This window comes from Numida meleagris, chromosome 2 (assembly GCF_002078875.1).
Source record: "Numida meleagris isolate 19003 breed g44 Domestic line chromosome 2, NumMel1.0, whole genome shotgun sequence".
Lineage (NCBI taxonomy): Eukaryota > Metazoa > Chordata > Aves > Galliformes > Numididae > Numida > Numida meleagris.
Window position 1 is genome coordinate 13,384,726 of NC_034410.1, and position 15,659 is coordinate 13,400,384.

General features: G+C 40.5%; 1 protein-coding gene across 4 annotated transcripts in view; it reads left to right on the top strand.

The window, feature by feature from the left end:
- The window catches only part of NRP1 (neuropilin 1), a 108,783-nt gene that overhangs the window by 61,396 nt on the left and 31,728 nt on the right, over window positions 1–15,659 (top strand). For all 4 annotated transcript variants that reach the window (XM_021386104.1, XM_021386101.1, XM_021386102.1 and 1 more), the window contains exon 8: window positions 15,011–15,166. In XM_021386104.1, the coding sequence (XP_021241779.1) occupies window positions 15,011–15,166 (156 nt within the window). The remainder of the gene's footprint in view (window positions 1–15,010; window positions 15,167–15,659) is intronic.

Sequence of the window (15,659 nt, forward strand, 5' to 3'; positions counted from 1 at the left end):
ACCCTTGTTGGAGATTCACTTGTTGAATATGCGTGCTTTACACGTGTTGCAGAACTTTTAATCATTCTGTTCATCCTGTGTAACATCTCATCATCCTACCATTCATTGTCTGCATAGCAGAAACAACCATACTTTGGGAACTTGCCATCCTCTGGCCTTCCTCAAAGTACAATGACTTAACGCATCTTTGGTTCCATTTGTGTGAGGAGAATATGAATTATTATAATTATTATTGTTTAATTCAGCACTCATCGATAATTCAAACCTCCAAATGCATTCTAGATGCTTTCCTGTTAAAGTTAATTGACAATCTTAAGGTGGGTGTTAAGTACTTCAGACCATCAAGCTCCTTGTAACAGTGTCCTTGTGCATGGGAAAAGCCATCTACAAAGGCTTGATGCCATTGGCAGTAAGCGCGTATTGCGAGTTTGTATCTGGATATAGTAATGAAAGCCCATGTTTCCTCTCCACAAATATCTGCAGGAACAGATGTTCATATCCATAGAGCTTACAGACAAACAGCCAAGGACATGCAACTAATAAAACACTCTGAAATTACCCAATGAAAAAAAAATCATAACATTTTCTAAAAGGAGGAAGGCACTTTTATATGAAGGCCTGAGATCACTTTGTTCTATGTGGTTCTGTATGCTGTTGTAAATTAGTCATTTACTTGAAGTTTTTGCTTTGTGCAGTCCAACGTAAATAGATTTTTGTAGCACAGTGCAAAACCTCTGGAAAATACTCAGCAGGAAAAAAAACAAGCTGAAGTATACAACAATACTGAACTTGGAACTTTTAAACTGAAAATTTCTGTCTGTATGCCATTGTCTGAGAGTTAGAGATCTTACGTATATCACTATTCATTAATCAGTTCACGTTTGCTGGTTTCCATACCTGCACACACTACAGCTGGTTAAGTAGCAGTGTCTGCCTTTGAACTGCCAATATGCATATACAACTAGGGCATATATTTGAGATATGTACAATTATACGTGGGCAAAACGGCTTGAAAATTCAGCTCCAAGTACTAATTTCCTTAGTGTATCATTCTTTGTATGAGGGAAATATAGTTCTCCTTTCCCGTCCTTTTACCCCTCCCTTCAAGGTTAATGTTTTTGCTAAGACAAAAGAAACAGAAAACCTCAGTTAAGTATCAGCAAAGGGAGATTGGTATCTACAGAGGACGTCTAGAGGGCATGCGATATGATTGTCTCCTTTGAGGTGTTGACGTCTTTTGGACCATTTCACTGAAAATAATTAGGAAAATAGCTTTGGCTTGCTGTTAGCAATGGATTTGCATGAATTCCATCTGTGGACGTGAAATCCATTCTTTGGTAGAAAAACTGGGTGGCTCCTTTGTGGCTGACAAGGCACGAGCTCCTGGGTGCGTCTGAGTGCTGCCTGCCAGGCTCTGCGAAATGAAAGCTGTCTGTCCACTCCTTTCTTGTTTTGAAATAAATGTCAAAGCTTAGATTCAAAATATCAATAGCACGGTCATACCATCAGTCTGTACGGTACCTTCTCCATTTTTTTAAACCCTCAAACACACTTCTTAAAATTACTCAACTGACTCGAGATTTGGAGTGATTCTATAATCAGAAACAGTCACTCCAGATTGAATTTCTTCTTTAAAATCACACTAATAAAGTCTGTGGATTTTCTAATACGAATAAAGATATGCATGAGACAAAGGTTGTCAAAAATAAGCGTAAAGTTAGTTTATTGTCATATGGAATGTTATTAGCCCTTCAAACTTAAGCTAAACATCCCTGTTTATTACGCTTAGGTTTTATACACTCAGCTGCCCAACAGTGTGAAATAGCATAATTTAAAATAAAAAATAAAAACAATCCTTTAATTTAATCAAGAACAGGGTACTGACATTGCATTGTAAGTCATTGTCCCTCATTAATGTATCCTTTCACAGGAAAAATAGTATAGTGTTTCCGTTTCTGTAATCTGAACAACAAACATGTTAATAGGTATCAATTACCAGCCAGTTTCAGTGCTTAGAACCAGTAAGAAGGCCAGCACAAAGGTTTCACATCTGGTTTTAGTGAAACTGTTCCTGTCTGTGGTATTTAAAATTTAAAGAACTGCTGTTATTGTGCAATTGGGAATCCTAGGGGAGTACAATGTTAATGAAATCCATAACGTGCAGGGATTTTATGATTGCATTTTCAAGGCATTCCTTCAAAAGGGACAACTGATTTCTGCCATGGCAGCAGTAATTGTGCTTTTACAGAGTAGATTTAATGTTTGCATTTAAGAATGGCAGTTATGTTTATGCACATCTGAAAAGGCAACACGTGAAATCTTTGCAATTAGGGAACTTTCTGTGTGTTACCTTTGAAGCCTTCAAGCAGGAGCCATAGGTGCTGTGCATGGTAATCCTTTCCATCTCCAGGCCATATGGGTGGTGGCAGTGGCCCACATGGGCAGGGCTGCAAGCAGACACTTGAGCCCCATGTGTGTGTGGTTTTGAAGGGAAACTGATTGCCTGTTACCAGGGTCACTGGAACCTGTGCAATCATCAATTCTTATAATGATGTGGGTTTTCAAACCCGCAAGGAGCAACACCTTCTGGGTACTTCTATTGCAGCATCTGTGTGCTTTCTAACAAAATGTTTCTCCTAATGCTTATAGCACGAATCCTTATGCTCCCACCAATCTGGATAATAGTTTCTGGGTGGCACAATTTGTCATTCATTGACCTCCAGCTTGCCCGGATAGCAAAGATGTGTTTGCACAACATCTTCAGTTCTTATTATGACTGGAGTTCAACAAAACCATAAATCCAGCTTTAAGAATCTAGAACCAGATCAAAACTTTGCAGCCATAAGACAAAAGGCACTCATCTGGTATAAATACACTCTGCCAGTTCAGATTTGTTCCGAAAGGTTAACAGAGGGTTAACATAAATAGAAATTATACTCTGGATTGGGTATTATCTATCATTCTGCAGCTGACACAGGGCCATACACTAAGATGAATTCCATATTGTGTGTTCTGCCTAACATGACAGAAATGGCTAATCCAACCCAAATTCATACTGCTAGGTTTTCCAGCGGGGCAATGGAATGAGGTGGAGGTGGCCAGGTTGGAGGCCTGCTGGGAGCAGGCCTGGCCCAAGAGGCCCCCAAACCCCAGACTGCCACCCAGACCCCAGCCTGCTGCCCAGACCTCCTCCCAGCATCATGCCTCGGGCACCCAGCCTTACACAGGGCCATCCTCCAGCCCAGCTGGCCCTAAAAACAGCAGCCAACTCGTTGTAAAACTATCCCTCTCCATCCTGCAGCAGTAAGGTCTCTGGAGCAAGAACGGGCCTCCTCACAAAGCAACCTGGGGGATCCCCTCGCCTCCACTGATTGAAATATCAGTTGTTTATTTAACACAAACTCTCCCATGCAAGGAAAATATACTTCCATTGATTTAAAACACTTCCATGTATACACTGCTTCACCAGAATAAGAGGGACCTCTGAGGTGGAATTTCTCTTCCACATTTGTCTTCATTCCTTTAAATTTGCAGTAACCTACCTTCTTTATTACTTGCTCCTTTGTAAGCCAAACCCAGAAACATGCATCATTGATGTAAACTGGTATATAGATTAATACAGATTTATTCCTGCAGCACTTCTGAAAATAATTGCAGTTTATCATTTGGTGTCTCGACCTTTCATCTGTGTCATAGCTTATTTCCTTATCAGGTATTCACTTAAAAATGCAGTCAGTATTTATATATTGCTTTTGCACAGCACATTTGTTTCATTAACAGGTTTATTCTTACATCAGGCAGCTGCTCAGGTTGACTTTCCTGAGCAAGCTTATCTAAATATTTCACATGAAAGCTCAAGGAAGTGCAAGTCAACAATGCCTGTTATTTTCTCTGATATTATTTCTTCTTCTTTTGGAGTTTGATATTGCGGTGAAGTACATCGTATTTCTGCATAGAATAACGTGAAACCTGGGAAACCTGGGAAACCCACTTCTAGCCTTTGAAGGACTGCCTGAGAGCTGAGGCTCAGAGGCTTCATGTCAGGACTTGCCCATCATTAGGGAGCACACTGACATGAAAGCACAAAACCTGCCAGTCCTTTGCCTTCCCTACCACTTCAGAATACAAGTCGTGTATTTGGTTCATGTCATTTTACAGTTCGTAACTGTACTCCAGCAATTATAAAAAGCAGAGTTAGCTTTATGTGGAAAAGTGTTACAGTTATCTTATAGTCTTAACATACGTTTGCACATGGGCAAAGAATGACAAAAGAATATTCCTTTCTGGAAATCACAGCCAGTACAGACTGTGACACAGTGCAGAACCAGGGTTAATTGACCCAGCAGGATGCATTCGTACCTTTATTTACTGTGACATGGGAATAAATGGTACAGTTTCTCAAAGGCAAGTACTGAAATTAGACAAGAGGGAGAGGGAGAACTAAAAGGGCCCTGCAAAGTATGAAGTTTTTTTTGATTATTCAAAGTGCTTTAAGAGCTATTTTAGTACCAGAAAGTTCCCAGCCATAGATTTATCGCTCTGGGGAGGCTGAAGGGATGCTCAGAGTGCTGTGTGCAACCGCTGGCAGCCTTATTGCTCCAGAAGTGCAGGTGCAAAATGCTGTTTAGAGGAAAAGCCTTGCTACATCCCACTGACATGTTTCTGCATCAGCCCTGTTACAGAGGGGAGTCTTGAGTGGCTTCGAGCAATCCTGCATGCAACATATGGAGGAGCAGCAGAAGCAGAGCCCCTCCGAGTCTCCACTACCAGCCTAATCATTATAATAGTTGCACTTCTTTCAGGGGATCCATTATGCAGAGATCTGAGTAGTTTGTATGTAACTCCGTAATTACCTATGCATCCACTTCCCAGTCCAGCCCTACATCCCCTCAATGGCTGCAAGACAGATGGCCCTTTAGAGCTGAGATAGCAAATTAAAAATGTGTCCAGCAAAAGCACTGAATCAGCAGCTACTAAAATAATTTTGTGAATTTATCTCACTTTCACAAAATAGTTCATTCCAGGAGGCAAAGAAATTAAAACCTTTAAATATGTTTTTCAACTAAATGTTTTTTTTTTTAATGAAAGCATGTTTTCCTTCTACGTTCGTTCACAGAAATTAAAGCCACTTGAAAACATTTGGAACAGAATGATTCTTCTCTCTTTTTTTTTCCCATTCACCACGTTCATGTGTTTAGCTTGACTCAAACTATTTGTTGTTGCTCACTGATTTTTTTTAATTGCCATGAGGGCAAAAAAACCAGTTGGTTGTGCCATTCTGCTTGGCAGGGGAGCTCTCCTGGAGGGTCTGCAGAGGTCATGTGGGCTGAGGCAGCCTTGCCTACCCCACACTGCAATGCGTCTGTTCCTCCAAGCCCATGCTCTGTGCGGAGGTGAGGGAAAGTATCTCAAAAGGAGATTTTTTCAGAGTCCAGCAGAAATAAATTAATCTACAAGACCAGGCAGGTGTCAGACTGCAGGCAAAGCAGAGCTCAAGGCTAGAAGTTAAATGACTAAGCGTAGTGGCTAAAAACACAGTCTTGGGTAGGAACACGCAGCTGAGGCATGTTATAATAAGCAGAGTTGTTACTGAGCTAAAGGTCTCTGCTCTCACAGGGCTGACCCAGGGCTGGAGATGATAGGCGCACTGCTGAGTGCTTTGCAGAAACGGTTGTGTGGTTTTATTCACTCTTTCCACACCTGCACGGCAGTATGAAGCTGAAGAGTTCATGAGTCCTGTGGGTCTTTCCCCATCCCGGCATCCACACTCTGGATTTTCTGCCATTTGCCTCTCCTGCCCTTGTGTTCTCCTGCTTCTCTGTCCCAGTTTGATTCTGTTCTGCCCATTCGGTGACATTTTCACAGCAGTAGAAAAATAGGTAAAGTGGAAGGATAAATTAGATTTCTTCCAAGTGGTAAATAGATTCCCTTCAGAAAGCAATTTGTCTTCTTCCCACCAAAAAAAAAAAAAAAGATTGTATATTTCAATAGAGAGATACTTCCATTTTTTGCTTCACCTCTAACATTTTTGTTCAAGGTTTTAAAAAATTCTTTAAAAAGGCATCACTGCAAACTTCACAGCTGTCTGATAAACAAAGCCTACTAGCAGAGAAAGCGCAGCTGACAGTCAAGAAATTGTTAAGCTGAAGTTGGGTTCCTTTGCTTTCAGGAGTGTATGACTCCTCCTTGGAGCTCTGTTTGCACGCAGCTCCCAGCAGCTGGTGGTACCTGTGCATTCTGGTCTTTCTCTTCTCTGCAGCCTCCTGCGTTAAACACTTTGGGCCAAATTCATTTCTGGTGTTGATCCTTTGAAGCTGCTGATAAGATTAATTTGTCGTGTTGCTTATAAAACCTGGGCATATTTTAACTAGTCATATTTAGGTTAGAGGTGATTGAAATGGAGACTGTGGTGGCTTTCAGCCTTAACACAGGGAGCAGCAGATCTTCCATTGCAAATCCTATTAAATTCAGACTGTGGGTTGAAAGGCTGACAGAGCATAGAATAATTTTAAAATGCTGTTATCAGGCTGTAAAAATTAACAGTCCATCCTGGTTTTCCCCCTTTCAGTGATATGCTTAACTAAAAAAATACATCCTGTGTTTATTTTACAAAGTCACAGCACTTAAAAATCAATAGCTTTGCCCTTTGCATGGCTGGAGATAGAGCAACTTCTAGAGAGACAGGGTGGGAGTACACAAACCAGGCACGTTCCTTGGCCCAAGGAACCCTGGAAATGAGATCCCAGAAGTCTGAGCAGGCTGTGCTGAGAGAAGGGCAGAGCTGGAAAGGAACCAATCTCCTGGTGCTTTGCTTTAGCACCAGAGGGGAAGCACCAGAGGGGGTCTATAATAAAGAAGGGGACACACTCTTCAGCAGAGTCTGTTGTGACAGGACAAGGGGAAATGGTTTGAAACCAAAAGAGGGGAGATTTAGATTGTATATAAGGAAGATATTTTTTACAATAAGGGGGGTGAGGCACTGGCACAGGTTGCCCAGAGAGGTGGTGGATGTGCCGTCTCTGGAGATACCCAAGGTCAGGCTGGATGGGGCTCTGAGCACCTGATCTAGTGTAGATGTCCCTGTCCACTTTGGGGGAATTGAATCAGATGGTCTTGCAACCCAAATGATTCTGTGATTTTGTCTGGATGGTCACCAGCCTGCACATCCCTTCTGCTGTCCCTGTACTCCTCCAAAGGCAAAAGCACTGCACTCACAATCAGGTCTTTCAGATTCCCACCTCAGAGGGATTTCATCCACAACTGAAGCTATGAGAAATGTACCAAACAAGATGATCTTGGCACACATAGCCTGTCTCTCCCTTTTCTCTGAGCATTTATGGTACCTTCAGCACACCATCTGACCGCAGTTACCTGACATTTTCTCTAGAAAGTAGCAGAAATTCGTATTAAAAAAAAAAGCAGTGACTTGTTTGGTGACCCAGTAGTAAATTAAAATCATCATACACAATGTGTATGAAATAGAAAATCGAATTTTGGTGCAACAAAACTGACAGTTCCATTTAACAGAGAATAAATGAATGCAGACTCCTGTGGATGACTGGCTGATTTAAAGAGACTGTGCCGTTTTTCCTGGTTGAGAAAGCTGATCGCAAGAAAATACATATATTTCTATGTGACATGTGTTATACACCTTTTCCAATTCTCAGTGAAATTAAGCTTAAAAAATATTAAATATTAGATACTGCCATTTTTTTCCACATTTTGTTGCTGTATTTGTAGAAAACTCAAAGCTTAAACTTTGTAGCAATTTCCAGTGATTTCAGAGGCACTTTCTCTGCATCTGTGATTGTGCATTCAGATCTATCTGGTCTGAGACAGCAGAGGTTTAATTCTATATGGCGCATCACACCCTTACTGATGAGCTTCCTACACAATTAGCATAGGTATGCTGCGAAACGGGAAGAAGCAGAGTCTGTTCCTATGTGTTTATGCGTGTATAATATTGTAGTTATATTCAAAATGCCAAAATATATTTCAGATCAAGCCTTGCTGCCTCTGCCTGATTTCAGCGAGATAGTAGCAGGCAAATAAATGCTACAGGATAGCTTTGTAGATAAAATTCAGTGTTTTCCACCCAGAGCCCAGTCATTCATATGTGAGGCAGTCTGATAGAAAAGCTTTGCATTACTTGTTTCCCATTTGTGCATTAGTTGCTTGGTACAGTTGAGAGAAAAAGAAGTCCTACAATTATGTCCCTCTCTCAGAAAAGAGTGGTTCTGCAAGTATTGCTATAGAGTTTCCCTTTTCTATAGTTTCTAACAGAAACTGGGGAAGGTTACATTCAAACTGCACTAAATAGTTGTCTTCATTCCAGATCAGAGGATTAAGCTCAGGTTTAAAATTAAATGTAAATTACAAATAAGTATTCAGAAAACGTTAATTAAAAGTATTACGTTCCTGACTCATTTATGGCTCAGCAAGGGTTCCTAAGTATCTTAGCTGGAGAAAGGGGCCATTCACATTCCTCTTTTTTTGACCAAGTCATTGTAAATGTCTTAGGTTATCCATTTGCAAGTTAATGTAGTGCTGAAGCAAAGGTTTTCATTTTAAAGAAGTAATATTTCACAGCAAGATATGCTCCTGCAAGACGTAAAACAATCTTTTTTCTAAGGCACCGGGAGTTAATCAGCCTTTCTCTCCATTGCTACAGAGAGGTTTTGAATGGCACAAGATACTGATTACTTGGATCCCAGAGTCTATAGAAATCCCAATACTATTACATTTTCCTCTCTTTGTTATCGTACCTTGGTGTTCAGGTTTTAAGCAGTTTTGAAGTAGGAAATAAATTAAGAAGAGGGTATTTTCTGAGTCTTCTGAATAACGATCGTGTTACATCAGAGCCCTACAACACCATGTCAGGTGCAGCTTGGAATGAATGAAGAGTGGCAGGAGCACTCTCCGTCACCACCCGACAGCACAGTCAGCCCCTTCTAGGGGAACAGTGCATTGCCCCTGCTTTTAAACAGACCCCTTCCAAGTCCCATGCTGAAAATACCACACCAAGATAATGTGTACCAGTGGCAGCGTTTCTCCCAGCCCACTTGCAGCACTTCTCTTTTCGCATTTGATCTCTATAGTTTCCATACTGGAGCGATTTGGTTTGCTGAATTCTGGAAATGTCTCAAGTTGAAATGCTAGTGTATTAACCTGCTGTACTGAGTCTCTTTTGTTTCTCTTTACCAGAGTGCTGCTTGCCAATTTTTACAACTACAGCAGATTTTACTATTCAAACAGAACCAGATGGAACACCAGTTCAAAGAACATGTCAGAATTAAATATTTCTTTTTTAATTAGTTGCTTCTGATTTATGCAAAAAAAAATTAACATAAGAGTGGGAGAATGTGCCATGAATCCAGATGCAACACAGCCCACACAAGCATTATCTTTTCTCTGTCAGAGACACAGAGGCCTTTTCTTTCATTTTTTCTTGTCTTTTTTTTCCTTTGTTTCTGGATTTCATTTTTCTTACACTTTCTGCATCTTTTCTTTCTCCAGGAAGCCCCATAGTGACAACGGAGGTTCTTTTATGTCTTTTAGTCATACTTTTTCATGACAGTCTTGAATTTTCTCTCGTAGAAACAAGCTGATCAGGCTCTGAAAAAAAAAATCGCTGTACTCAGTACTGCAGTCCCAGCATCGGTATCTCAGTGTGATAGGCTCCTCTGAATCAATTCTTTGTCTTCAGACACACAATCTTTACACACACGTTTTTTCTGCTAAGAAAAGCATTTGGGCAGAGGGCAAAGATTGCGAGGAATATTTCAACTGCTAAAGAAAGTTAATTTCCTTGTTGCTGCCAAGCATTTGTACTTCTTTGGCATAAATATTTGCTCATCTTCTTGTTCATACCTTCCCACCTTTGCCAAGTCACATAGGCATCAGTTCAGTAAAGCATGCTGACTGAGGACAGTTGTTAAGCACAGGCTAGAAGTTGAGTGCATGATTAGCTGCTTTCTCTTGTCATGCTTTCAGGATGTTGCTGTCAAAGTGAATGAGAAAGACTTCAGTGACTCAGGAGAGATCCTACCAACAGCGATATTTTTGTCTTGCTTTGTTTGTGGAGCTGACTCAAGTATCACTGGGAAATTTGCACAAAAGTCTGAGGTGGTTTACAGCCTCGACTAACACTTAAACCCAGGATGAATATTTACACCCTCTCATTAATCAAGGGGTTGTGCTCTTTTAGTGACGATTCATTTCAGGGATGAAGGCTTTTGGAAGTAGTATTCAAACCAAATTAATGAAAATCCTTTCAGAATTTCTACTAGAACTTGTGCCGTTTTTATTCAGCATTATAATCTTTTTTACTTAAAGCTCAATAAATAAAGCAATTAATTGGTAGCTGTATGTACATCATGGGAGAATGTGATTGGTCAAAACATCAGCAAGATCTAATAAAAAATATGGGCTTAACAAATGAAAAAGATCAGCTCTTGATTAATTAAAATATTTGACAGAGAACAGTGAAGCATCACAACAGTTAATGTAAGTCAGAGCACTGTATGCTATCTAGGGAAATGACACAGTTCTCTAAAAATATTTACTTTGGTGTGTTGTGTCAAGTGATGGATTATACAGCTTTTCAAGCCACAAGAGATGCCCACAACAAAAAGCTTCCTGTTGTTAATCAAACTCCAGCGCTTTGTCCTTTATTTCCTCAGGCTGTTGAACAGACCTACAGTAGGAGTGTTAAAAGCTCGTGAAACTGCTCCCTTGCTACAGCTCACTCAGCAACTGTATTTTATTTAGGGAGGCAGATTTTCACTCTGAAAATAAGGTCTTCCATACAATGACACAGTTATGTATGACGACGGGGAGAAGCAATATTCATTTCATGCCTTGCATGTTGTGTGTTGTTCATTAACCAGCAGTTTTGCTAAGATTTGCTGCATGATATATTGTGCAGATCTAAATGTTATTCTTTTTCTCTCTCGTTAAATGGTCTCAAATCAAATGTGCATGCCACCCCTTGCATATCTATGTCTTACAAATGTGTCACCCACCCACATATTTTGAAGACAGACAGCAATAAAAATATTTTTCCTGGAAGCCAAAAGATGTTTCAGTATAAATAGTGAGGAATTAGTTCATATACAGAAACAGCTAGAGTCTTGCAATGTGATTTCACAGGAAATAAATTGATTTCAGAAATAAGAAGAACTGGGTCTTTTCTACACAAACGTTTTTCTCCTGGAGAAGAAACACACGCTTGGGGTATTCCTCATTTCTAGTACGTTCAGGGCCCATTCCAGTAGGTAGGTCTGCTCCCAGTCTTGTACTTACCAATAAAGGTGGTCACATTGCAACACAGGCAATTATCAAGGCAGTTTGTTGGATAGGGCCCTAAGGCACCATTTTCCAGAAGAGAGAAGCTTTTTAATCTGAATGAAGGTGAGCAAGATTTTGAAAATGGACTGTCAGTATACTGCAGTTAGTTAAAGCTAAAATTCTGTCCGTGGAAATGAAATGTCATGATTTCAGGCTTGGAGACAGCTGTCTATCTCAGATTGCAGCCATACAGCATGCAATAACTTAGAAAATTGTTTGCATCCTGTAAAATAAATGCCAGATGTTTGTTTATCGTATGTGCAGAAAGTTAAATGTCAAATAATTGCAGGGAAATGCATTTGATGTTCATCTTCAAAAGTACTGTTTGTCATCACTGTCTGTCTCTGCAGTTCAATTTAACATGAAACACAAGTTCTAGCCACAGAAAAAAAGGACAAGAAGTCCAAAATAAAAAGCTAACTGGTAACGATTCATATTAATATCTTGACTGGAGAGGACTGGATATGAAAAAGATGGGTTACCGCTGGTCATGTTAACACTCAGAGACCTCTGTTGAGAGGGCACACTGAGCTGATTGGAAATTTCATGACTTGTGAAGCAAACAACGCCTCCAAAAAGCATAGGAATTCCTGCCTATTTGGTATCTATACTAGAGCTGCTGCAGTGGTTCCTCTGGGTAACACAGCACAGAACAGCTCTGTTTTACAACCGCTACATTCTGGTACCTTCAGGTTCTAGATGTTAATAGCGGTTGAAATGGTTGAGCTTCAGCCCTGAAAAAATAGAGAGAAAACAAAATACATCAAAAAATGACTAGTGAAGATTAATTTGACAGCTCTTTTAAGAAGTTTCGTGCAATTTCCAAGGTTGTCTTCTACATAATTTATTTCTATCACCTTACTTAGAGAAGATTTGTAAATGCAGAGCTTGGTTTACAAACATACATAGGTACCATAGAAAGGTGCTTATCATTACGATTCTATTTTCAGGCACCTGGAGAGGAGTAATTCCTCTGGAGAACTGTACTACATGACACGGTTACTGGGGCCAGGAGCACAATTAGGTTGCCTCTTCTCTACCTGTAGGCAGTGAACTGGAAGCCTGTTCACAGTCCCCCTCTCCCAGTCCACTGTTAACTTTTGGCAGGAGAATTTCTAACTACCTGTAGAGTTCTGTCAGGTTTTAGGTATGATGGTATATGTCAATCCTTACTGTGTTCAGGGCTTTGCTCTGGGCAGCGGGATAGCTGGGTTTCAGGATTTCCATTGCCTCAGGAGTTAAGGGAGTGTGTTGAATGTCATCATTTGGGCTTTAGCGAAATGTGGGCACCTGAAGTTCTGTGATGGGACAAGCCTGAGGTGCCTGAGTGGTCACTGACCAGTAGCTGTAATTGTTCGCTCAGACGTAAACTAATCAAATCTTCCCCTCAATCCCCAGTGTTACATTTTAACTTAGCTTCAAATATCCAGAACTCTTATAATAGGCCATTGCTTGACTTTATTCACAATGAAGTACTTACTGTATATTAAAAAGCCCCTACTAGAATCATTTCAAATCAGTTGGAACGGTACAGGCTTGGGACCCTAATCATTTCAAAACTGAAGAGCTGTTTCAAATTGTAAGAGAAGCAGATCATTTAAATAACTTAGCTCTGCACTCCCTCAGACTTCCAGATTTTCAAGTGCACTTCAGTCTGGAAGTGAATGTGGTATTGGACATAACTCAGTGCAGCACACTTTACAATCAGCAGAGTACAGTTTGGAGAGCATTTGAAGTTAAGCTGAGATTGCTCAGCGCGATGATGCCCAGATTCCCCCATTAACTTTCAGATTGCAACAATCTAACATCTGAGACTCTCCAGTTACTTTAAATCACTTGATTGTTTTTGTAAGGGGGTGCTCTGATTTTTTTTTAAGATTGATTTTTTCTTTTAATCATGAGATAACGAAATGTTGCACTATTTCACCTCTACAGACCAAGGCTAAAATGTTACATTTAGGCTTCACCAGCCTTAAAAACCATGGCAGGGGCAGCAACTTTGTGCTGAAAGCTAGTTCTATCTGTCACACACAAGGCTTCTATTCTTGTGTTGGAAGACTTCAGAATGACTTGCATATGACATGGGCATTGAGAGAGCAGCCAGTCAGTCCTCAATAGCACTTCCTTCAGCCTTTTGAGAGAGAATGCAGAGCATGTTGATTTAACTGCTCCAGCGCCTTTGGATATATGACATACATCCAGGAAAAAGGATGCTTGTGGGACACAGGGGACGTATGTGCCCCATCCTGCATACTTTGGAAATAATGAGAAGGCCTAGACATTCTTTAGACATTCACGTGAGAAGGATCAATCAGCCTATTACTATGCTCTTAAAGCATGGTCAGTTGAAGTTTAAGCAAATTAATTGCTCTGATTAATATTTTGTGGACAGTGTAATTTTGTACTGAATTTCAATAGTTTGCTTTAGGAAATGAAGAGAAGGAGCTAACTGTGGAGAAAGCAGAGTGATGAATTTGATTTTAATCAAGTCTGTTTTTATGGCTAAAGAAAGGTAGTAAGGAAATGGCATGTGCTTCAAAGCTGTGGTCATCAGCCAGACAGTGTGAAAGTTTCATGCCTAGTTCCAGCCATTTGGTAGCTGGACTGGTGCTCTGAGACAAAGGTTTCTCTTGCCAGCAGAGCTGACTTGAGTAGTCATGCACCTGCACCCCACATCATCCTCCCAGCTACTCCCATACAGCTTCAGTGACGCCATATGATGACCTAGATCAAGAAACAGATCTGGATTAGAAATAACTTTTTGGGGGGAGTTAATCTAAATCACTTCTCCATTTGGTTGCAGTGTAATTTCATGAGGGAAAGAGAGAGAATGGTTGAAGAAGAGAGACGGCCTCCGGCAAGCATTTGTGTGCACACAATAGCATTCATTTCTATAGCAAGTTCAAATTGCCATTATTTTCTAAAGCTTGAAGTTCACTACATTTGTCAGTTGGAGCAGAATTATTGAACTTGTGTTAATGCCTCCTTTTCTGCAAGTGCCTCATAGAGTACAAGCTAGCAACTCATTTGCCTTTTTCCCAACAAAATTGCGCAGTGATTCATAATTATCTTGTGACTAAATCATACACCATGGGATTCTTTTCTCCTCATCTGTTTGCAAGTGATGAGCTTGTAGGCTTCTTTTTATCATTCCCTAAGTGCATGAGTTCGATATTGTACTATTAAATTTCATCCCATTTCTAATACTCCAGTCCTCAGGGTCATTCAGCTTTCACTGCATGGCTCTCCTCTGTATTGACAATGCCTGGTAGCTTTGTGTCCTCAGCAAATTTCATTTGCATCTATGCAAGACAGTTAATGAAAGTATTAAGTAAGATTGTTCACCAGACTGGTCCTTGAGGAGCTTTGCAAATAACTTGTCTATAGTCTGGTGCCCAGTTGCACTGATGGGGTTTCTGGTACCTCCTCCGTAGAGGAAAGATAATCCTCTGCCATGTGTGTAGCCCTCCTAACTGTTCAAGCAAACGTTCCCTTCTCCTGTGGTGGCACTGTTAGCAATAAAGAAGACTGGTATTGTCATTGGCAACAATATACTGCAGTTTCCTCTATATAAATCCTGATTACCTCTGTAAAACATAGAGATGGGGAGGGTCACTTATGCATTGATTGTCCTCACATCCCCATTTGTTCACTATCACAGGTAGATCTGGGCCTTCTCCGTTTTGTTTCTGGAATTGGGACCCAAGGAGCCATCTCAAAAGAGACAAAGAAAGAATATTACCTGAAAACATACCGTGTAGATGTCAGCTCCAATGGAGAAGACTGGATTACACTGAAGGAAGGAAACAAGCCTGTTGTAAGTCTTTTCTCTTTTACTTTTCTTTGCCAAAAAATAGGCTGATCAATTCCTTAGTTGAAGTTTACCACTACTTTACTACTTTAACTAGTAGTAGTCAAATAAAAAAATAAAATAAAATCAGATATCACATCTTTAATCAGCATGATCAGTGTTAGCAATATCCCAAATCCAAAAGGCAGCAATTTTCTTGGTAGTAAAGCGCCCCGGAAACTGTTTGTGGGCAGCAGCTGAAAAGGATGTAAGGTTCTGCTTTGCTTATTGTAGCCACCAGAATTGGATTGGTTTGGATCTTTTCCCCGGTGTGAGCTGCTGTTTCCCTGTTCGACAGAAATTTCCTATGTGACATTGAGAAAAACATGGGAAACCTTTTAGAAAATGTATCAGTCCTTTTTATGTATGGCGAAGCTCTGGATATGTGCTGTTTTGGTGCCTCCGCACAGTCCTGCTGTCTTGCAGGAGTGCTGGCATGTCATTAGTGATTTGTTAGACT